Source organism: Lygodium microphyllum, chromosome 10, assembly GCF_053477565.2.
Source record: "Lygodium microphyllum isolate KBCC chromosome 10, Lygodium_microphyllum_v1.1.10, whole genome shotgun sequence".
NCBI lineage: Eukaryota > Viridiplantae > Streptophyta > Polypodiopsida > Schizaeales > Lygodiaceae > Lygodium > Lygodium microphyllum.
In genome coordinates, this window is record NC_141144.1 from 1,324,006 (window position 1) to 1,347,908 (window position 23,903).

General features: G+C 43.2%; 1 protein-coding gene and 1 non-coding gene across 4 annotated transcripts in view; one reads left to right on the plus strand and one right to left on the minus strand.

The window, feature by feature from the left end:
- Positions 1 to 846: 846 nt before the first annotated feature.
- Positions 847 to 23,903, plus strand: part of LOC148029632 (peptide deformylase 1B, chloroplastic-like) — a 34,564-nt gene continuing 11,507 nt past the window's right edge. For 2 of the 3 annotated variants that reach the window (XR_015692067.1, XM_087685870.1), the window contains exons 1-4: positions 850 to 1,306; positions 22,998 to 23,133; positions 23,302 to 23,494; positions 23,569 to 23,679. Coding sequence is in view for 2 of the 3 variants with exons in the window: in XM_087685870.1 (XP_087541996.1) it covers positions 1,084 to 1,306; positions 22,998 to 23,133; positions 23,302 to 23,494; positions 23,569 to 23,679 (663 nt within the window). In the remaining variant the exon portion in view is untranslated. Of the gene's footprint in view, positions 1,307 to 22,997; positions 23,134 to 23,301; positions 23,495 to 23,568; positions 23,680 to 23,903 lie in introns of all 3 variants that reach the window. The other variant, XM_087685871.1, reaches the window with a different exon arrangement.
- Positions 22,564 to 22,670, minus strand: LOC148029633 (U6 spliceosomal RNA). The gene has a single exon (XR_015692293.1). It is a non-coding gene; the product is annotated as a U6 spliceosomal RNA (small nuclear RNA).

The following is a 23,903-nucleotide window of genomic DNA, read 5'->3' on the forward strand; positions in this document are numbered from 1 at the left end:
ATTAGTACAAGGGTTTTGAAATTTGTTGAGGGTTAAAAGGACTAGATTTTTAGTAGTTTTTTGTCGTTTTTTTTTGTGTTGAATGGATGGTTTAATGCTTGATTGGATAGATTTGGTTGGTTTTGATAGTTTTTTTGTGAGTGTTAATTTAGTTTGAAGAGCCCACAAAATCCTTGTTTAGATTACCTCTTATCTTAAGCACTGCTTACCTCATTCTCAAATGATTGTTGCAATCTAGCTTTGCCAATGACATCAAATATTCAATGATGTATTATTCAAGATTTTATGAAACCTAAAATATGAAAAAAGTCACATCCTCAATCATTTGACTTACATTAACCTTTTGTACAATCTATAAAAGTTTTTTTCATAGTCTCAAGTGACTAAAAGTACTCGTTCTTTTATGCGAAATTATTACTAAATTGAGGTGGGAATCGGGATGCAATTTGCTTTCAAGGGCCATCACTTTAATGATCCCTTTACTCTAGGGTAAGGAGGCTAGTAAAGTAAGAGCCTGAGTAATGTGACAACACATACCTCTTCCATTACTGCAATGACACTGTTTTTTGTAACGCGATATTTTTTAAAAAGGTGGCAAGACGCCCACATGGGTTGAACTCAAGCACACAGAGTTGGCGTGGCGTAACAGAGGAAGCCCTTCCATTATGACACTGTTGACATGTGCTTAGTGGGGATGCGTGTAGTGACAAAAATCTAGCTACTAATTCGGTGAAAAGGAGTCGATGGGTGTTTCTCTCTCTTATCTCTTTTATTGGTGCAGCTTTATTTCTTTTTTCCAACTGCAAAACCTAATATTTCTCATGTATGTGTGTGCCTATTCGGGGAGCTTTGCAAGGCTTACCAAACCAAATTCGAAGCTTCACATCGTTGCTACAAAAAGCTTGGCTATTATTTACCATCGCTCTCGAACTCGTGTCATACGACGCGTGACCGAAGGAGCAAAAGGTAGTTGCCACTGCACTCACCCCCTTTGCCCCCAGGGAGAGAGAGAGAGAGAGAGGCTCGCCCCTTATTTCCTCTCGGGACTGCATGCCCTTTTATCATTGCCATTAGACCTTACCAATGCACGTCTTCCTTCGCACTGCCTTCTCCAAGGCACCGCTTCATTTCCAAAAGCGTACTTCTCCCTGCTCCCTTCCTCTGACCGAGGTTCCTCTGGTTCCCGGCAGACAGATTGATGGGCAGGCGAACGTTCTACCGGTCAAGCAACCATGGAGGATAAAATCCATGGGCTTAGCAACTTTGGCGCAGCAGCAGCAGCAGCAGCAGCAGCAAGATAGAACCGGTTAGTCATTTATATGTAACGTTTTCGTGTTAGCATTTCTAGTCTTATTAAACAGGGACCTAAACCAGCTATGATCCACATGGATGAATCACGACCACTGTCAGAACCATAAGGGATTCATCCACATGTAAAATCCCAACACTGTTCTGACCACCAAGGCAAGGTAATGTGTAAGCTGAGCATAATCTCATAGCAATAATGTACCAACGTGATACTCGTGTAAAGCATACATCAACTGCAAACCACATGTATCTTAGGCAGATTTACTTCTCTTGCAAGAGTTGCAAATATACATTGCTTACCATCCACGTGCCCTATATGTGCCTTGCAGATTTACACCACATCGAACTATACATTCCATGTACTCCATACTTGCTAATAGGCTTGGAAATATATAGTTTCAGAGTCTAGGTGCAAACCATACATATCTACATACCAACTCACAATTGGTACATTGAATGGTGATCCCAATGGTAGAAATATTGTTAGCATTCAATACCCTAGATGCAAACCAAGTACATTTGAAATCCACTATATAATTGAGTTGTCAGTCACTAGGGGAGTGGAGAATCAAGTACATTTGAGATCCACTATATAATTGAGTTGTCACTCACTAGGGGAGTGGAGATGCAATCTCTTGCTTGAGCGTCAATCAATACTCTGAATCTGCTGTGCTTTGTTAAACCTGAATGAGCTTGAACCCAAAGTAGGCTCTCACTAAAACACATTAAGATAAAGTACAATATTAAGGATAATCTGGTAGGTCAACCTTTTCCGTTAATTTGCATCCTTTTGTAGGTGAAATAATCTTAAAAGTTCACCAAGCAACAGATGTAAACTTTACCTGAAACTTCACGTGTCCCAAAATCTCCACTAGGTTTACAAATTGTTAGAACTTTCACATTGGTACAAAAAATGGTACATTGGCTACATTTTCCTCATGACTAGCATTATTCGACGTATTTGAATGACCAACATTAATACCACGAGGCTCGAACGCCCCGCGGTTAGCAAATGCATTACTAATATGCCACTTTGTGCTCTAGGTAACATGCCAACATTATTGTACATGGGTTTTTGCATTATAGTTGCCATATCTAGGTACACTATGCCTTGCATTTCAACAATTATCTCAAATTCTTAACTACTTGGAAAATTTTTAGAGTAGAAGGTTTGGAATATTCTTTCTCTGGAAAAGTGATATCTAGCATCTAGAATAGGATATGTTTTGAGATATTTGCAATCACATCTACTGTGGCCTCTTTATATAAGGCAGTTCTAGGCTTAGGATATGCAGGCTGTAGGAATCCCATATGCACAGAGAGGGAAAACTGCTACTATCCAACAACTATAAAGCATTGTACTTGCCTACCACTTTATATATGAAATGAATACAATGTCATGATGCTTTGTACTTTCATCCTATACAAGATTGTGTTTATGAGTCTAAGCTGCCATCTTGGATCCTAATTCACTTGTGTAATAGTTTGTCTCTACTTGTCTATGTCATCATGAGTTTGATTTTCTTCTTCCATCCACCATAGCATCTATCATGCTCTAGATCCGCATCTTTTACACGCTATCAGAACGTAGTCGGATATGGCATGACTTCCTTCTCTGCTCTCTTAGTCCCTCTTAACCTCAGGTCAGCTCAAGTCCACAACTAATAAGCGCATCTCTCAACTCATCTCCACTTATTCCACCTTGGTAGCCATAGCCAGCCTGCACATCCCTGCCTTTGAGCTTCCATAACTTTCTGTAGAGGACATATCTCTCCAAGCTCTCTTCTGGAGATTTATTCCTTGACTCCGAAGGCTTCTGTGTATCATATAGAATCTTGACATTGCCCTGACTCAAGCTCAACATTGCCTTTTTTCTCAGCTTTTGCCCTGTGTGACTTCATAGCCAGGTTATGCCCAGCTCACTTGGAGCTTCTTGATCTCCTCCTACAAGCCTTATCTCAACATACTTTCTTCTAGGAAGTTATTGCCCAGGTCAAGGTGCATTATCTTCATACATTACAACTCGACTTTGCGTACTCTATGCATTGGCACTGCTGAAATTCGTCGCTATTGTTTGAACTGCGCCTCCTCCACTGTCGTACGCTTCGTCCTCTCTCTGTACAGCGCGATCCAACCTACGATCATAGGGCTATTAAAGGTCTATGTGTAAGCTACTTTCAACTCAGAGGGTTCACGTATTAATTGTCTGTACACGCTGTGCCAAGTAAAAAAACTAGTCGGCCAGGAAATCCTAGATAGACCCTCCATAGCCATTGCAACTTCAAGCTCTATTTTTCTTTCATTTTCTCTCCCCTACCACTCAAACAAATCAAGGCCACACTGATTTGAGAGTCTTAGCAAAGATTTGGGATATTTTGAAGATTTGTTTTGAAGTCTTGAAGACCTCAAGCAGTAGCTTCAACACCATATCTTCAAGCTTCTTTTTTTACAACATTCTAAAATCCATTTGGCCAAGCCAACTATTGCGACTTAAGATTTGCTAATTAGATTTATCCATCACATTAGCAAGGAGAGGACTCAAGTTGAAGGGGTCACATTAAATATCAAGCAACAAACAAGCTTTAAGAATCATCATCTTCGAAATATAGTGTCTCTTGATACTCTCATAGTGTTTTTTGGCATTACCCTCATTTGTGTCTTTTGATACATTAGGTTTCAACTCTTTTTGTTTTTCAATGCCAAACATGAAGATTTTTAAGTGGGTGCTTCTCATAAAGAGTAACATGTATCTTTTGGCCCATTTACACTACATAGAAGATGTTACTCTATCTATAGGAAGACATGGAGCTGCCTATATCCAAATGCCATCAATGTATCCATTTGAAGACCTTGAAGACATGAAAGTGCAAAAGTTTGAAGTCATTTCCGTTTCCTCAAAGATGATACCTTTGCTTGAGGGGGACATGGATATGAAGACTAATGCATATGCAAGCAAAGTCAATGAAGAAGCACATCAGGAAGACCGTGAAGAAAAGAACCAAAAGAACAATATAAGCAAAGCGGTGGACACTGAAGTTGCAAGCAAAGTGAAGAATAAGTACATGATCAAAAAGAGCAAGCTGGACTACATTGACATCTGCAATGAACAGAAGATCTATGTTAAAAGAAATGCTAAAAACTGCAAGGGCCTCACGGTCCTTGATCCTATTTTTTACTGACTTTTTTAGTCTTGTATTGCCTAGCCCAAATGTCTTTATCATAAGCTTGTAAACTTATCATGTAGCCTTGTACTACAGCCTTTGTAAGGCCCTTGCTACAGCATTTGGATGTCCATCATGTTTGTGGTACCCACACTTAGCCTTTCTTGCGACAGCCTCTGGTGTTTTGCCATGTTTATGGTGTGCCCACACTTTGCAGGTGTTGCTTTCACTAAAGCCTCTACACACTTTGTACTTTCTAGTTGTGATTGAGGAGGAGTATTGAGATATTTGTAATCACACCTATTGTGGCCTCTTTGTATGAGGCAATTTGGGGCTTAGGATATGTAGGCTGCAAGAATCCCATATGTACAAAGAGCGAAAACTGCTACCATCCAACAACTATAAAGCATTGTACTTGACTACCACTTTATATATGGAATGAATACAATGTCATGACGCTTTGTACTTTCAATTAAGTGTCTTGTCTTTGTTAGTCCTACACAAGATTGTGTTTATGAGTCCAAGCTGCCATCTTGGAACCTAATTCACTTGTGTAATAGTTTGTCTACTTGTCTATGTCATCATGAGTTTGGTCTTCATCTTTCATCCGCCATAGTATCTGCCATGCTCTAGATCCGCATCTTTCATAATATGTCATTTCGAAGAGAAGTATTCTTACACTTGTCATTTTTAGCAAATGCTTGTTATTTGTAACCTCTACTTTTCACTTTTGAGCACCTAAGCTCCACACCTATATAGTAGAGGTCTCTCTCTTCATTTGGAATAAGCTCTCATGCTGAAATTTCAGCCACATGCTTTGTACTCTCCTATCTCTCTCTCATCCAAGAAACACTTTCTACTTAGTTTGATCTAATCCAAGTATTAAGGAAAAAAAATCAACTTGCTACCCAGAGTTTGTAGAAATTAGGATTCAAAGCCCTAATGTTTAGAGTTGCAGCAAATCAGCCCTTTTGTATGTGGTTCAAGCACTCGTCGCTTGTGGTTTGTTTCAATAAATTCTTGTAAAGGGGGAGGGGCCGATTCCCCTCTTAATGTAGTGTTGACTCCTCTCTCTCTCTCTCTCTCTCTCTCTTCTAATTTTCATGGCGATAATTGATTGAGTTGGTTAAGTTCAAAGTATTGTCATTCTCACGTTCTTCCCCATGCTTATAATTTTTGCTTTCTTCTTGAATCGAGAGCTATCTCATGGAGCAATAAGAAGTAGCCTACTATGGTTTTATCTTCTATGGAGGTTGAGTACCATTCTATTTGTTCTATAGCTCAAGAGGCAGTTTGTTGGCTCTGTTCCTTATTGGTAGAGATTGACTTTCCATAGACAGGATCCACAGTGTTGCACGTGGATAACCAAAGTGCCTTAGCTTTGGTGAAAAAGCTTGTGTTTCATGTTTGTATGAAGCACATAAAGGTTTAGAACCACTTTGTTTTGGAGCAAATCATGGATTCTAAGTTAGTGGTGACGTATCATCCCACGGAGGACAATGCAATAGATCTCTTTATGAGGCCTCTTCAATAGGCTTCTGTGCTTCATCACATGAGGTTGTTGGGTAAAGACCCTCCCAAGATCTAAGAGGCGGTGTTAGCTTGCCATTATGTCGTCTCCTAGTTGTGAGCTCCATCAGAGTCTCATGGAGACATTGGAGCTTTGATTATATTTTCTATTTAGTTTGGTGTTCATTTCTTTCCCTAGTTTGTATCAGGTGTATGCATAGTATTTGTAGCCATTCCACATGTATTGCTAGAGGCCACACAACTTGTGCATCAGCAATAAACCCAAATAGTGCCACGTCAGCATTTTCGCCACCAATAGTGTTGGTCGTCTAGCTTTTTAGTAGGCTGATTACTATTTTTTTGGGGCTCTTTTTGCTAGTTGGCTAGATTGGCTGGTTTTTTGCTACAAATAGCAGCCAACTTGCTTTAGGGAGATTATCTTTTGTCTTTTGCAGGTTGCACACTCCGTCTCCATCTCCATCTCCATCTCGGTCTCCGGTGATGCAAGCATTATCTTTAGCCTAATCTAGTGTCCTCATTGATGCTTTGGGCTGTATGTAGGGATTGATTAGTCCATCGTTGTGTTCAACATTCTTTCCAGATTTAGTGTAGATTTGTATGCTATTCCTGATGTCTTTCTCTTCTCCTTTTCTCTTCGTGTTTGTGTTCCTCTTTCGTTGTGCACTCTCATAGGCACCACATACATCATTGTGTAAAGCTATAATTTTTGGACAGCAAACATTGCACTATCCATGTTAAAGGAAAACTGATACATTTTGGAAAGAATGTAATCCTCACAAGCATGGAGAATTGGAGTATCTCTAGTAGACAAAGGCAAAGCACCAACTATCAAAGACCTTTGGAGAGTTGTAAGACTACCAAAGTCCATGTGCCCTTATCTAGTGATGCATAACTTTGGAATTTTCATTGCAAGAGTGAGTGTAGCAACTGAAAAATGCATTGTTTGATCTCTTCGCATAATCACCCAAAAGAAAGAGACCTTTGTACATAGTGCTAGAAAGCCTCAATGCATAATCAAGGTCTTTGTCACGCACAATGCATTTGTCATCCTTAAAGACGACGTGAAATCTACTTTTATTGGAGGTAGACTTTGAAAGCAAGTTCTTTGTAATCCCTAACACATTAAAACATCCAAAAATTGGAAATCTATGGCATTTATTGCTATAATCAGCATCTCACCAATGCCATGAATTGCATGAGAACAAGTGTTTGCACAAGATATCTTCTTGCTAGAAGGGGTTGAATGCATAGAAGAAAACAAACACTTCCTAGAAGTGATATGACATGATACACCACTGCCAAAATACCAAGCTTTCTATGTGTCTTTGTTGATGCATTAAAGGCTGACCCATTCATAGAAGAGTCATAATTGCATGTAAGAAAAGCATAGTCTTCCTCCATGAGGTTGGCTGAAACATCACTATCAATTATGGGGTATGTGATGTCACTTGGATAGTCATATTGGAGTCCTTTTTCTTTTCTTTTGCAAGCCCTTTTTTTGCATTCCCTAATGTAATGACCTGGGTTTTTGCAAGAGTGGCACTTGCCCTTGTTTGACTTATTTGCATCATTGTTGTCCTTGTTGGAATGTTGCCCAACATCAGCCTTAGGTTGATTTGCATTTTGTTTTCCTTTCCATTTTGCCTTTATACCTAGAAAGAATGTTTGAATCACCTAAATATAGAACCATAGTCTCTTGAGTTTGCTTCTCTTGAAACAACAAGCCATTCATCTATGGATGTGAGAGGCTGAACTACCCCTCTCATTGATAAATCTAATGAAGTGTGGAAACCAAGGTACAACTTTGGAAGAGAGTTCAAAGTGATGTTCACCACCTCACCATCTTGAATCACATCATCAATGTTGAGTAGTTGCTTACGCAAATCCAAAATGAATGTGATGTGATCTGTCATAGAATCACCCTCATTCATGTGATTACTGGCCAACTCTCTTTGCAAGAAGGAGATGCGGGCCTCATTCTTGGTTACAAACATATGCTTGAGGACATTCCAAGCTGAATATGAGGTTTTGCAAGATTGGATGAGAGGTATGATAGTTCTTTTCACTGATAGAGGTATCAAAGACAACTTGTGCATTGTGAGAATTCCATCTCCTTTACTCGGTATAACAACAATGGGAGTAGTTCAGAGGATAAACGGAGTCTTCCAAGGAACATGTTTTTGAAGGAAGTAGCGAATAAATAAGCTAGTGGCACAGGGTTTTGCCTTTGAGCTTGGTTAGGCACCCGGCTCAAAAAACAAAAACAAAAAAATGGGGGCAGTTCTAGGCCATTCTCTACCTCTCCCTTGCTGGGGAGGTGTTCGATGAGCAAATCTTGTGGGCCAAACTGCTCACTTGTGACATAGTCCCAAAGATTCTTGGCTAGGAGGTTTTGAATCATGAAACTCCAAAGGGAGTAATTTATACCATCCAATTTTGTCCTCAGTACTGAGGATGCCAAGAACATCATTATTATTCCCTACCATTGCCAAATAAAAAACTGAATGGAAGTTGTAAACAAAACTTCCAATAGAGAAGAGGCGTAAAATCAATAAAATCCTCTATGGGATCCAATGCACATTGCAAACAAGTACACTTGCTGTACCAAAACTGTCGAGTGCGGAATCATTGCTATGCAGCCAAACATTGGCTATCAGTGCTTCAATATCCATGCCTAAACTCATCAAAACAGCAATTTAATACTGTACTACCACGTGTAGTATGCCTTTGAAGGCACAAAAGTGAAAACCCCCAAATTTTCAACCAAAATTTTGAGAAATTGCAGAAATTTGAAATACTTTCAGTTGATTATCAGTGTTGGTGACAAATCCCAAAATTTCATCACAAATCAGAGTCGATTTCAGTGAAGGCCTCAAATCTCTTATGCAAATGTGGATGAAAGTGCACAATGTTGGTGTTTTCGGTGATGATGTGTACAAAGAACCTTGAATTGTGCAAAAGCCCCTTTTGAGTCCTGGAATGTCCACAAAGATGCCGAATGCATTGAAGATGTGCTAGACGGTTCGAGATGGGTTGAGAGTGATGGGCAGAGCTCAGGCAACATTGGACAAGTAGTTGAGTGGCAAGCTGAGAAAAGGAATAGGCTAGTGGTGTTGGAGGGTACCTTGACAACACGTTTACAATTGGCAATGGCATCAAACCCTAGGTTGCACGACGGGTGAAACCAGCCTTCCTTCCGTGGATGGGTGGTAAATCCCTGATTACAACTTAATTACAGTAGCAAACAATAAATAAAAATCTGAAAAAAATACAAACTTACCTACTGATCTTGGATAATGTACACCCGATTAGCCCCAAAATTGGTGCCCCTTTCGGTATTTCTTTAGCTTTATTGAAGAAAAAGTTGATTTACAATGGGATTCTTCTGATCCCTTTCGCAATCCAAACTCCCCTTGCTGTCCAAAGTGACTAGCAAGTCTTCAATTTGATTTGCCTCTCGATTCGGGCACTTAACTGGCCTTCACCCGGTTTGATGGAGATGGAAAAGTCCCAAATTCAATGGCTGGTTAGTCCTCCACCTGAATTTAGTTGAAATTCACCTTCAGCCTTGAAAAATCCAAGTCTTGGAGCTTCCAATTTTTGGCACGCTTCTTGAGGCTACTGCTAAACCCTAATTTCTGTTGTGTAAATTAGGGTTTACAACAAAGAAATTTGCAATTTCTCAGCCTCCAAGGGTCTAAATGCTAAGATCTTCGGAGCAAGGCTGTGAAATGGTTGAGACGTAGAGAGAGAAAATTTAGAGTTTTGTCGCGAAGAATGATCGAAAATCAGTCAAATGTAGGTGCTGCCTTGCCACAACAGCTTGTAGATACAAAGAATTGAAGAAACTCAGTCATTTACTACTGCTGCTCTGTCTCAATAGCCTATAGATACTGTCACTTGTTATTGATTGGTCTTCTCTTGCTCCTGACTATCTCAAAAGGTTCTCCAATGGTTGCAAATTAGACCAGTAGCATCTCCTCTCTCTCTTGCAAGCTGAATACACTAAAAGTGCCTCTCTCCAGCCTCTAAAGACGTTTTTCAGTCTTGCATGACCATTTTTGAGAAGTGGCAGCCTTTTCAAATGGTTTTTCCAGCATTAACCATAATTAAATATTAAATTTCAGTCTATAAATACTGAAAATTAATCTAATAATTATTTCGGTGCCCTGAAAAATAATCTGACTAGCCAATAATTAAATTGGCTAGGCAACTTCCATTTTCGAGTGTCTTTGTGTCATCTTTGACCATCAGATTGGCATTAGGTATCATTAAACGCCACTGATACTTATGGCCAAATGAACGACCTAGGCCAACAACTGGCACTAGATACCTTGAAGTACATGTGCGGCATAACTTATAGCAACTTTTGCCTTTAACATCCCGTGATTTTCTTGGGTCTCGCGCTCGTAAATTTACTCTAATCCCAGTTACATCTCACATGTGCAACATTTACTTAACCATGTGATTAAAAATTAATCCACGTGTTAAGTGAGGTTTCCAAAATACATGCCCTCATGACAGCTCTCCCCCTTGAAATCCTTGTAATCGTCCTTGATTGCACTGCCAAATGTATCAAAAGCAAAATACTAGACTACTAGAATTTTCCATAGGGCATTATAGTCAACACAAGATTGCGCACTGGTGTTCAACCATTCCATATGCCCAACATATGCTGAAAATTACCAGCCAACATAACATAACATAAGACTCACAAAGAATCTCAAAAACATTGCCAGATTATCATGTGACATGTCCATTTCTCATGAGCTCAACTTATTTTGTAAAAGCAAACCGTAGCATAGCATAACCAAGCATAAACCATGGCTAAAACATCAATGGTATCATAATATATGCTATTTCCATAGAACTAGATGTAAACCATTGAAAACTGAGCATAATGTGATCATAAACTGATCACTTACTGATCTGAGAACTAATCGCTTACTGCTGCAAATGTGACCCCAAACTGATCACAAACTCACTGCAAAAACTGATCTGCAATCAATCCAAAAACTGATCCAAAAAGTGACCATAAACGGTTCTCAAGCTTATCAAAAACTGAGCTGAATACCACTGAATATTAATGATCATACACTGAAAATTAACATTTGATAATCAGCCCCTGATGATCATTAATTGATGCTACACCAAGCATAACCAATGCCATACGAAGCATAATTGATTACACACCGAGCATGATTGATGTAAATGTACAGTTTCAGAGCTATAGTGAAAACCATACCGATCTGCATACCAAACATAGTGACTGGTACAGTGAATAGTGATCCCCTGGCAAACATACTGTTCAGCTACAATACCTTGAATGTATGCTGAATACATTCGAGATCCACTACTTCTAGAGCTGTCCATTACTAAGGAGCGGAGGTGCTAGCTCCCTCATAAGCATCAGGTAATACTGCTCTGTTAAACTTGATTAAGCCCGAAGTAAAGTTGCGGCTCTAACTGAAAAGCATCAAGGTAAAGCTGGAACAACTAAGGATGGTCTGCCAAGTTATCCTTCATCCATTTGGTATCTATTGGTGAATAATTCTGAAACTTCACCAAGCACCTTTTGGAACCCTTACCCTTGATCTTCCTCTCTGTGTGCCAAAATCTCCTCTGGTACTAGTATTTCATTGAGCTCTTCAACTTGCGTTTGAATTTCAGCAGATACATCCTTTGGGACATCTCCATGAAAAGGTCTAAGCAAGCTCACATGAAAGGCATTGTGTATCCGCCAGTGTGGAGGCAATTTCAGTCTATAGCATGCATCATTGATCCTCTCCAACACTTGAAATGGCCCATAGTATCTCATAGACAGCTTTGGATACAATCGCTCTTTGCCCTTCATCTTTTTCAGCTGTGCCTCTTTAAATTGCAGCAATACATAATCGCCCTTTGCAAAGTGCAAAGCACACCTATGACGATCAGTTGCTCTCTTTTGCTTATCTTGTGATCTTTGAAGGGTCTTAATCTTCTGATAAGCTACATCCATGCTTTCCACAGTGATTAAACTCAAAGATCTTATCTTTTGTGTGCCAAATAGGGGTTACTTTTTTACCATCCTCTACCACCTCAAATAGAGCTTTGCCCATAGAACTATGCATTGTGTTGTTGTACGCAAACTCAACCAAGGGCAAATACTACTCCTACTGTGTCTTGTGATCTGAAACATAGCACCTCAAAAGATCTAACACTGTGGAATTGGCTTTCCACATGGGGTTAGGCATTCCACTTGCATTACCTGGATACATCGGGTGTTGTGAGCCATGCATTGGCTGCTGCATACCATAGGGATTTGTGCCATACATTCCCATATGCGGTGCGTGTCCAATCATAGCATGAAAAATGGTACCACCACCAAAGTATCCTTGCTATCCCATGCTTGCATGTGCATAATTGCCTTGCTGCCCATGTTCCCATGGATTGGCATTACCAAGTTGGCCATGCATTTGCACTTGCTGCCCCATGGATACCAACTATTTGTGCTCATTAGGAATTTTTGGGCTCTTCTAAAGAAGACTTAGGCATTTCCTTCGGTTCTTGTGGCTGTCCTGAAGTTGTAGAAGGTGCCTTCTTCTCTTTGCCTTTGCTATCCTTCTTTGGGGCATTCAAGAATCAAGTAGACCGGGGATCCTTTGCCAATTCAGCAAAAATATTTGCTGCTGTATGCATTCGATCCTTGAAGCTATCATCAAATTCTTCAGCCCCTTGCTGGTCATCAGCCTCTTTATGCATTGAAGTGCCAACATTTGGGTCATTTCCCACATTTTCAGCATGCTGTCCATGTTGAGAACCATGCCCAACATCAATCATTGCGTTTCCCACTTCTCCATGTGATTGACCATGCATTCTCTCCACTTGATCCCGTATCACCATGTGAAGACATGCTTGTTGTAATTCACTGTTGAGAATAATTTCAGCAATAATGCAATAGTCCCAAGTTGCAATCAAGTACCACGGGCCCACCAATTCAAAAGATTTGATGGTATCCCGGCAACGGAACCATGAAACCAGCCTTCCTTCCATGGATGGGTGGTAAATCCCTGATTACAACTTAATTACAATAGTAAACAATAAATGCAATTCTGAAAAAAATACAAACTTACCTACTGATCTTGGACAATGCACACCCAATTGGCCCCAAAATTGGCGCCCCTTTCGGCATTTCTTTAGCTTTATTGAAGAAAAAGTTGATTTACAATGGGATTCTCCTGATCCCCTTCGCAATCCAAACTCTCCTTGTTGTCCAAAGTGACCAGTAAGCCTTCAATTTGATTTGCCCCTTGATTTGGACACTTAATTGGCCTTCATCCGCTTTGATGGAGATTGAAAAGCCCCAAATTCAATGGCTGGCAAGTCCTCTACCTGAATTTAATTGAAATTCACCTTTAGCCCTGAAAAATCCAAGTCTTGGAGATTTTAATTTTTGACATGCTTCTCGAGGCTATTGCTAAACCCTAATTTCTGCTGTAAGTTAGGGTTTACAGTAGAGAAATTTGCAATTTCTCAGCCTCCAAGGATCTAAATGCTGAGATCTTTAGAGCAAGGCTGTGAAATGATTGGGAGATGGGAGAGAAAGCTGTAGAGAGAGAAAATTCAGAGTGTTGTCGCGAAGAATGACTGAAAATCAATCAAATGCAGCTTGTTGTCCTATCACAACAGCTTGTAGATGCAAAGAATTGAAGAAAATTAGTCATTTACTAGTGCTACCTTATCTAAATAGCTTGTATATGCTGTCATTTGCTGTTGATTGGTTTTCTCCTGCCCTTGGCTGCCTCAAAAGGTCCTCCAATGGCTGCAAATCAGACCAGGAGCATCTCCTCCCTTTCTCTTGCAGGTTGAATACACTAAAAATGCATCTCTCCAGCCTCTAAAGACGTTTTTCAGTCTTGCATGGCCATTTTTGACAAGTGATAGCCTTCCCAAATGGTTTTTTCAGCATTAACCATAATTAAATATTAATTTTGAGTCTTTAAATACTGAAAATTAATCTAATAATTATTTCGGTACCCTGAAAAATAATGTGATTGGCCAATAATTAAATTGGCTTGGCAACTTCTATTCCGGAGTGTCTCTGCGTCATCTTTGACCATCAGATTGGTGTTAGGTACCATTAAACACCACTTCTCTAGTGTCACCAACTGACACTTATGGTCAAATGAATGACCTAGGTCAACAACTGGCACCAGATCCTTTGACATCCTATGATTTTCTTGGGTCTCGGACTCGTAAATTTACTCTAACCCCAGTTACACCTCACATGTGCAACATTTACTTAACCACGTGATTAAAAATTAATCCACATATTAAGTGAGGTTTCAAAAATACATGTTCTCATGACAATGGGAGAGGTGAGGATTGGCGAACTTGGCACAAGTGTATTTTGAGAGTAGAAGCAGGGTGGCAGATATATGGCTAGCAGGTGGCTCTAGTGGCTCTGGCTGGATTGGAGGCAGAGAATAGCTTCAGCAGCTCATCATTCTTTGAAACTAGCAACTAGCAGGCTGAACTGAGTTGGCGGCAACACAAACCTCAAGTCAGTGGCACTAGTTGAGCAGTGATGAGATTAGACCACACGTGAGATGGTCACAAAAGGACCAATACTAGGGAGGGTGCTAGGTGAGCGTCTACATAATAGTAGTTGTAGTGCTAGACATAGTCGTCGTTGTTTGAGAAGCTGACCCCTCCTGAGTCCACTTCGCACCACATGAAACTAGGTTGAGCTTTGATACCAACTATTGAATACGGGAGTTAGAGAGAGTGAATACAAGATAATTCAGACAAGTGGGCAATAGTCCCACACTAGAAAGTTGCAAGTGTTGAAATGAACGAATGAAAGTACAATAGGTCCAAAGGAAGTTAGGCCTATACTTTAATGAACTAGATTCAGAACGACTCTAGGGGTAGTGATGCAACTTTCTAACTTAGTTGTGTCTACACCACATGCTTATTCATTAGGTATTGCCCAAAATTGGCAAATTCTAACCTCTTAGTTAGGTTTAGGGAAGGATAGCTTTGCCTTGGCTCAAAAGTTTCCACTGTTGTATCTCACCAAAAACATTTACCAAATTTGTCATAGTACATGAAGGAGCACTAGGTCTTATAGGGTGAGCTTTCTTACCAAGTAGAAATCTTAGACCTGGGAGATTGGGCATATGATATGTTTTTGCATTGAAATCAAAGTGCTTAAGATGAATTGATTACAAATTTATTCAGTATAAATTGAGAAGTTGGTGTTAACTAGTTTGACGGAGCCTCGCTCGCGCGTGCACGGTCTGTGCTTGCCCTGCTCGTGACAGCCCGATTGCGTTTGTGCTATTGCGTGCGCGTCTCCCTAGGCTCCGCCCCTGCGTCAACAATCGTCCACCATCGACCTGCTGTGGCGGCTTTGTCCTCTGTCTCACGCACGAAAAGAACTTCCTAGTCGACCTGCTCCTGTGCCTTCATCCTATGCTGCACGTTCGTTTGCTTCGTTGATTGCTTCTCCTTGCCAAGTTTAGCAGGGGTTGCTTGCATCTGTGGAGATGTGATAACACTAGCAATCATTGCGTGCTCCGTCTACAACAACATGCCCTCTGGTATCACAGTAGCTAGCTCGGTAAGCGCTTAGCAGTGACGCGCAATGGAAACCTTTGGTTAGATGCCGGTGGACTTTGCGAGTGCCCCCTAGTCAAACACCTTGCGCATCGTCCTTTACGAGGAACAGCTCCGTTCGGTTTGTGCCACAGAGCTAGAACTGAAAGAAACAACAATCCTTGAATAGGTCGTAGGACACTCCATCTAGGGCCTAGCTTCTGGATTGACTTTACTCCATGCTACGCATTGGCATAGCGCAGATTGCGGAGGCAGTTCTCATGGGTCAGGGGATCTTCATGGTTCGACTCGGCTCCGTGGATGCAGCCCGTGAGCTAGTGGATAGCTCACCTTATGCCTCCACGAAGGGGGTCATCTACATGGTCCCCTGGTATAGTGGCTTCAAAGTGGAGGAATTCGCACTCCACAACAGGTTTCCTAAATACCCAGTCGCCCTTCTGTTCCCTAGACTGGCAGTAGAGTATCGTGAGTTAGTAGAGTACTTTGGACGGATTTTCGGCGTAGTTCTTCCTCTCTCCTTCGCGGATGCAGTGAGAGCTGCAGGAGTCCCGAAGGTACGGGTGGCTGTGAAAGATACAAAGAACATACCTAAGTTTCTTGAGATTGAGACAGCCAGACACTCTTTCAAGCAGCAGATTATTGTGACAAGGTAGCTTGGTTAGTGCCTGCGATGCCATGACTTTCAAATTGCACGTGTTTCGGAGCCAAGGCGGCTTAGCCGGCAGACCTGTAGGTGGATGCTGACGGCTTTACATGGGTGTAGTGATGACAGAGAGGGAGACGGTAGGGGGGTCCTCAGCTAGTCCTTCAGACACAGCCATGGCAGCAAAGAGCAGGAGGGCGGGCGGCGAGCCCCGATTAGAGCATCCCGCAGCAGCCCCGCTCATCCCACCACCCAACAGGATCACATGCCTCCACCCCCACCACCCACTAAGGCATCATAGCCCACCCCACTCGAGATTCCCCAGCCCCTATGCCCACCCCCTCCTCATGGATTGCCCCCCAACCCTATCCCCAACACCCCCGTTCGGGGGCCACTTGCCCCCCCCACACTCGCCTTATACTTCCAATCGCCCCACCATCCCTCACTCTTCCTCTTCCCCACCATCTCCCTCGCCGATCAGCCCCCTTGATCCTCACCTAGTACATGTGTTCTCCCCCCCACCCATCCCCCCCCTTTCCACAGGGAGTGACGAGCCTTATACGCCCATATCTTCTCACTAGCAGTCCACTTGGCCCCCCCCTCCCCACACAGCCACTAGCTCATTTGGCCGAGCCGCCCGTCACACTTTTCCTGACAGGTGCAGTTGCTCCAACAAGAGTTTTTCTGCAGTGGTTTGTGGTCCTATTTGAGAGTTATGGAGCGCGGAGAGTTTCCACCATCTCTAGAGGTGGGGATCTTCGTGGTCCGCAAGTGAAGGAGCGGCAAGGTCCATTTACTAGCACCACCGGATAGACCAAACTATGCTTCTTTCAAACCTCTCATTTAAGAGATTGGACAATGACACAGATAGAGGAGGAAGTGAGAGGCGAGGTTGCTGACCACATCTTCCAGTGGATGGGTGAAGGAGGGCTAGCACTCTTTTCCTAGTAGTGGGCAAGGTGCATGATGGACATTAACTGGTGGGTTGGAGCTGAGGGCTGGAGCTGAGGTTCCACATTTGAGCATTATTTTTCGAGCCCCTACCTAGTGGAGCTTACCGATGGATGTGATCGAGTGGCCCTTTGCACAGGCTGCCCGCTTCTACCAGTGCATAGAGTCGCGCCTCTTAGCCTGGCTGATAGATGCCCTAGTGGTACTGCTGGAGCATCTATCACCCCCATGGTCCGTCCGAGAGCCACCATGGGGGAATGGAGTTCACCCTCCAGGCCTGCGGCCAAGTGCATTCGCATGCCCTCATAGCTCTTCTTTTTCATAAGTAGCTTCCACACCGAACAGATGCCTGTTTGGTTAGTCGCGGGTTTCTCCATGAGTCTACACCTAGTATCTTGGAACGTAAATAGCCTCCACTACAGTGGGATACGTGGTTCCAAGAAATTGATTGTTTGGCAGGAGCTATAGCCTTCCCTTGCCAGATGGATCGACATCTTACTTCTTCAGGAGCATAAGCTCATCTCCTCCCAGGCCCATCGGGTAGGGAAGATACTTCTAGGCAGCTCACACACCTATTGGGAGTACTCCATTGATGCCCACGGGAGGACTGGAGGCGTATGCACCTCTATTGGCCCGAGCCTTATCGCCCATGTGCGAGATCACATGACGATTGTGGCAAGGAGGGTCCTATGGATCAGAATGAATTTAGGGGACTCATGCCTTGGAGTCCTCAATGTTTATGCTTCTATTGAGGTTAGGGCACGCAACAATTTCTGGATGGAGATTGCAGCAGGACTTCTAGGGGTGGACTCTTGGATTATTGTAGGAGACTTCAACAACCTGGAGACCTTAGAGGACAAGCAGGGCAGAGGTAGAGATTATCAGGGTATGGCAAGGGAGGAGCAGGAGGCATGGGAGATCTTCCTCCTCACAGTAGGAGCACGTGATGCTTGGTGGGACCCAAATTTTCACAGGAGGGAGAGGTCGTTGGACTTCTCTTAGGGATACAGGCGGCTGGGTGGAGCTCTTTTGGAGTGGTTGGACCGGTTTTATATGGGAGAGTGGGGGTGCTCTCGCTTGTCTGATCACTCCGCGGTTCTCCTCACACCTGATGCTCCCGCTTCAGCCCTTGACACACGATTCCTTACTCGATCTACAGGAAGGAGGAGGTGAGGAGGCAGATTGAGCAGCTTTGGACTAGGGACTTGGCCAGGGTGGATTGGATTACAGAGGAGGTTGCAGAGGTCTTAGCCGAGTTGAACAGGATCTGCCAGGAGGCAGCCTTGCAGGCCAGGCAGCAGAGTTGGGAGGAGAAGAGAGCACTCTGGCGCTCAGAGACTACTCCAGGAGGCACCAGGGGATCCCACTCTCTACACGCAAGGGTGCGCGCGCGGGCAGCTCTCACCGGTCTAAGTTCTCATTCCTTACCTCAGCAGACTTTTGGGCGCGGAAGGGGGACACGATGTGCAAGGAGTTTTTTTAGGTGCATTAGCCTCGCACCGCAAGAGATCAGATTCGTAGCCTCCATGATCAGTACAGGAGGATTCGCTCTAGCCTAGATGAGGCAATGGAGATTGCCACTGACTTCAGGAGGATGTAGTCTCGGCCAGAGTACAACGTTGTAGACTGGTCTGGGATTGCATTCCGTCCCTTGTTATAGAGGAGATGGGACGCTCCCTCCTAGACCCCTTGACAGAGGAGCTAGCTGAGGCCTTCCATGCACAGTATGGGCAGAAGCGCCGGGGAGAGGATGGTCTTTCTAAGGCCTTCTTCACTACTGGGAGGTGGTGAAGGACCCCCTACTACTAGCCCTTTAGGAGATTTTCAGCTCAGAACGGACGCCAGGGAGTTTATTGGTAGGTCTTCTCAGTCTCCTCCCCAAAGGGGAAGACCAGTTGGAGTTGTCCCAGTGGAGACCGATCACCTTATTGTTAGTGGCCTATAAGGCAGTGGCTAAGGTGATCGGTAGTTGACTCCGCCTTGTGCTTCCAAATATCATTCATGATACCCAAACAGGTTTTGTTCAGGATAGGAGCATCCTAGACAATGTCTTCACTTTCTTCGAGGCGACCTAGTGGGCTCGGCATAGTGGTCAGGAATTGGTAGTACTTCTCTTGGATTTTGAGAAGGCCTATGACAGGGTTGATTGGGACTTCTTAAAGAATACCATGCCTAGGTTGGGCTTCACCTAGGCATGGATCTGTGGGGTTTTTGCACTTTACAGTTCGGCCACTAGTGGGGCTCTCATTGGTGGTAGGAGGGGGGAGGAGTTTCGGCTAGAGAGATCTGTCCTTCAAGGTTGCCCTCTTTCCCGGTATCTGTTCTTACTCTTTGCGGAGGCGATCTCCTACTTCCTCCGCTCACATGTGAGCGGGCTACGTGGCCTTTGACTTTCGGTGAGGGAGGAGACTGAGCTATTGGACTCAGAGTATGTAGATGATACCGCTCTTTATGTAGAGGATGATGAGCTGGTGTTGGAGAGAGTGAGACTAGCTTTGGAGGTATTTTGCATTGCAGTTGAAGCGAAAATCAATTGGCGAAAGTTGGTTGGTTTTTTTACAGATCCGGACTCTAGAATGGAGTGGGGTGTCCACTTGGGGTTTTGATGGGTGAACTGTCCGATATCTAGGGTTCCAGGTGGGACTTGATATCACTCCTGCCCAACAGTTTCTTCTAGTTCTCGACTCTATTAGGCGGAAGCTGACCTATTGGAGCACTGTCCGCCTTTTCTTAGCGGGCCGAGCCTTGGTGGTCAACTAGGTCCTCCTAGCCACGACTTGGTACATCGCCTCTTGTTGGTGCTTCTCGTCTTGTGTGGTTCAGTTTCGTCGCCTAGTACAGAATTTTCTCTGGGCTGGCTCAGACGGTTCCAGGGATTCCCAGGCCAAGATGGCGTGGGCGACCATCATCCGATATCGGTTTGAGGGAGGGCTTGGGATCATCGACCTAGAGTTCCAGAGCTTGGCCCTTTTGGGCAAGCTAGTGATTGGTGGTCTCACACCACGTGGGCAGGCTTGGAAGGTCCTTCTGTAGGAGGGTCTCCAAGAGTGCAGATCGAGGCTTGGCGGTGGTTGGAGGCCATCCTTAAGATGGATCTTCATGACTGTCTAGATCATGCCATCCAAATCTTCCTTCCTCCGCAGCTTACTTCGAGTGTGGCAGGGCCTTTGCAAGGCCCTAGTTCAGAGGTCTCCAAGATGCTAGGAGGAGATAGACCACTAGCTGGTGGTTTGGAACCCCCAAGTCAGAGATCAGGATGGGATATAGATTGGTGAGCGCCCCCACATCTAGTGGGCTGGTTGGGAGGCTGGCCCTACTCGTACTATCAGGATGTGACGGGAGGTGTACAGGATGGGGGATTAAGAGGTGTTTTGGGAGTGGCACCTTTGGATATGGGAGAGCATACCACTTGATGAACTAGAGTGGGACCTTGGAGAGTGGCTATGGCCGGCAACTGCGATCGCCAAGAAGCCACTGAGGTTCTTGGAGTACACAACTAGGATTGATAGACATGTACTAATGTAGGAGCACATGGATTGGGCGCCTTCGTGTAGTAGATATTGGGCGGAGCACAGCATCACAGATGCCTTGCGTCGGACTTTCTAGCGCCGCCTGTGGGACAACTGGAGGCCAAGGAGGGTGTCGTATTTCCTTTGGCTTTTGGCACATGGGCATCTGGCTATTGGGGGCTTAGATGCAGCAGGATGGAGTTTGTAAGCACTGCCCACAGTAGCACTTGGAAACTCCAAAGCACTGCCTTTGGTCTTGCGAGGAGGTACAACTCGTGCAGAGAGGAGCCTGCTGTATTCTTTGCCGTGTGGCACCCAACCTTGGATGTATCTTGTGGGAGGCTTTTTGCTAGCAGGCAGTCAGCTAGGGTCATCACCTTTTGTATGGGGCTGGGATGCAAGACACGATTTTTCTCATTGAGGTTGGGTCTTGTGTGCAATGGTCGGCTTGGAGGCTTTACCCAGTCGCCAAGTATTGGAGTCCACAATAGAGCGCTCAGAGGTATGGGAGATCATAGGGAGTCTTACAAGATGGCACATTTGGAAGACACCTTGTCAGGTGGTTTTTGGCGGGGAGTGCCCTTCAGTATATGCGACTTTGGCAGAGCTTTGGACCTTCATCATCCACTCTCTCCGTGGTCGTTGGGGCCATAGCAGCTAAGAAACACGTTTCTTTGAATTTGAAACTTACTAAACGTTTCTTAAAGCACGAAACATTTTTGAGAGTAAAAAACGTGGGCGTTTTTTTTTTTGTGAATTGGAACCCAAAACATGGTTTTTTTGACAAAAACTATTGGGCAATGCTAAATATGATGATGATGATGTGTAATGACTCATGAGGGCTCAAGATTTTGGATGAGAGATTGATTAGATAGCCTATTTACATGTTAATTTCAATTTTCTTTGTATGATATGTATGAATCATAAAATGTGTGTTCTAAACCATAGCATAGCTTGTCCAAAGACTAACTTTGATATTAGTGACAAGTCAATAATGGATCATGGATATGTAACCTATTAATCTCAATTGGCTCTATTGTCACTCAAGCTCAATTGGCCATTCTTTGTTTAAGAGAGAGCTCCACAGAGGTTTAGAACCTCTTTCCCTAGTCAAAACAAGTAAAAATTCCTATATAAAAAAACCCGCATTTCTTATTTTACCCCCTTCTGAAAGAAACTTACGAAACACGTTTCTGATGTTTCGTTTCTAAACGTTTCTAATGTTTTTGGCTGCTATGGTTGGGACCAGGTGTAGGGCGAGTCTCGAGCTTGTTAGGAGCTCCGTCTTCACTTTCTCCTCACTTGGAGCGGCCATGACCTGTTCTTCATGATGCAGGCAGGCAGCCCCAGATGGCGATACACCCCCCCCCTCCATGGCTTCTTGTCCCCATCCCCCCCAGACCACCTTGAGAGGCTTGTATACATGATGGATTTGTGATTTGCATCAGCTCCAGCTAGTCTGTTGAGCATGTGCACGTTGTAATCAGCCTTCTGAGTAATATAATTAGCCACATTTTACTTGCAAAAAAAAAAAGTCCTAGGAGGTCACACACTCCCATAAATGTGTACATGCACATGCACATATACAGATAAAGTGAATGGGCATAAAGGAACCTGTCCCAAGAAGAGGGATGTGGGGCTGTACATACCAAGCAAATAGGCCTCTTAACTTGCACATGGTATATATAGGAGTATTTTGTTTCAATTGAGATGAGAACTATCTAGCCATTGATAGTTACAACACATTCTTGTGTCTAGGCAACAAAGAAACTTCACAATTATTTTCACTAGACTTCTAGATTGAAGCTCATAACTTAAGATGCATTGTCCATATATGGTTCTAATCTTTTTACATTTGATAAAAGATTTGGACCATTTCTTGATTTGTGTGCGTCATCCTTGGGCAAGGGCTATGCTAATCTTCTCTATATCGCTCCAATTTTATCAAATGTATTTGTAAAAGGAAATTGGGATGCCTTTCTTGAGGTGTCTATTTTCCTTGTGAAGGCTTAACATAGGGGCCATACATATGTGTGCATGTGTTTCTCTTAGCATACATACTACGCCCATTATTAAAAGTAAATGTAAGGAGGCGAAAATGGGGAGAACAGGAGGGGGGTCTTACTAGTATAGGTCATATGTGCTCATGTGTTTCTCTTAGCTTGCACACATTATAATAAAGAAAGCACAAGGAGGAATAATGGGGAGAGTAGGGGGTTTGTACTAGTATAGCATGAACTACTCATGAACTATGTCAGTTTGATCCTACTAAAGTTGATTTGTATTTCAATGCAGGGAAACTAGAATTCAAAACACCATTAAAAGTAGTCTTATACCCAAATCCAAAGCTCAGAGCCAAAAATATGCCAATAAGTGTGTTTGATGTCAAGCTGGAAAACCTTGTCAAAGAGATGTTTGATATTATGTACAGGTAAGAAACTCCTTCAGTTAGTTAGCTTTTCATCGTTCCGGTTGTGCTGATCTCAAAAATAATGTCTTCTGTGTGGACTATACTTAAGTTTTTTTAATTTTTCAAATGCATACATGGGTATTATGATGTGCCAGTTGGCTAAATGCTAGTTGTGCTTGCTTACTACAGGACTGATGGGATTGGTCTATCTGCACCACAGGTTGGGGTCAATGTACAGGTAATGGTGTTCAATCCTGAAGGCGAAAAGGGTAAGGGAGAGGAGGTTGTCCTTGTTAATCCGAAGGTCCATCAATATGCAAAGAGGTGCAGCATCTATACTGAAGGGTGTTTATCATTTCCTGCAATTGAAGCAGCTGTAGAGGTAGGGTATGAAGACTGCCAAACTCTGATGCTGTGTTCTCTGTACGCTTGATTGTGCTTTGATGTTACATGCAGAGGCCGATTTCTGTAAAGGTTGAAGCGCAAAACATCAAGGGCAAGACTTTCTTGCTTCACTTGAAAGGAATGCAGGCGAGAGTTTTTCAGCATGAGCATGATCATCTTCAGGTTTAAAATGGTTATTTTCTTTGCATGCAGTTCATGTCATAGTCCTATATTTCAGTTCTCTCTCGTATCCTGAAGTCAGTTGTTTTTCTTAACTCTGTCCAGTTCCATCACTGTTATCCCTTTCTTTTTAAAATTTTCACTTGACCATGTACTCTTGATTGTATATGCTTTTTCGATTCGTACTGTTGAAATTGTGTTATAATTTGGATTCCTCAAGCCATGAT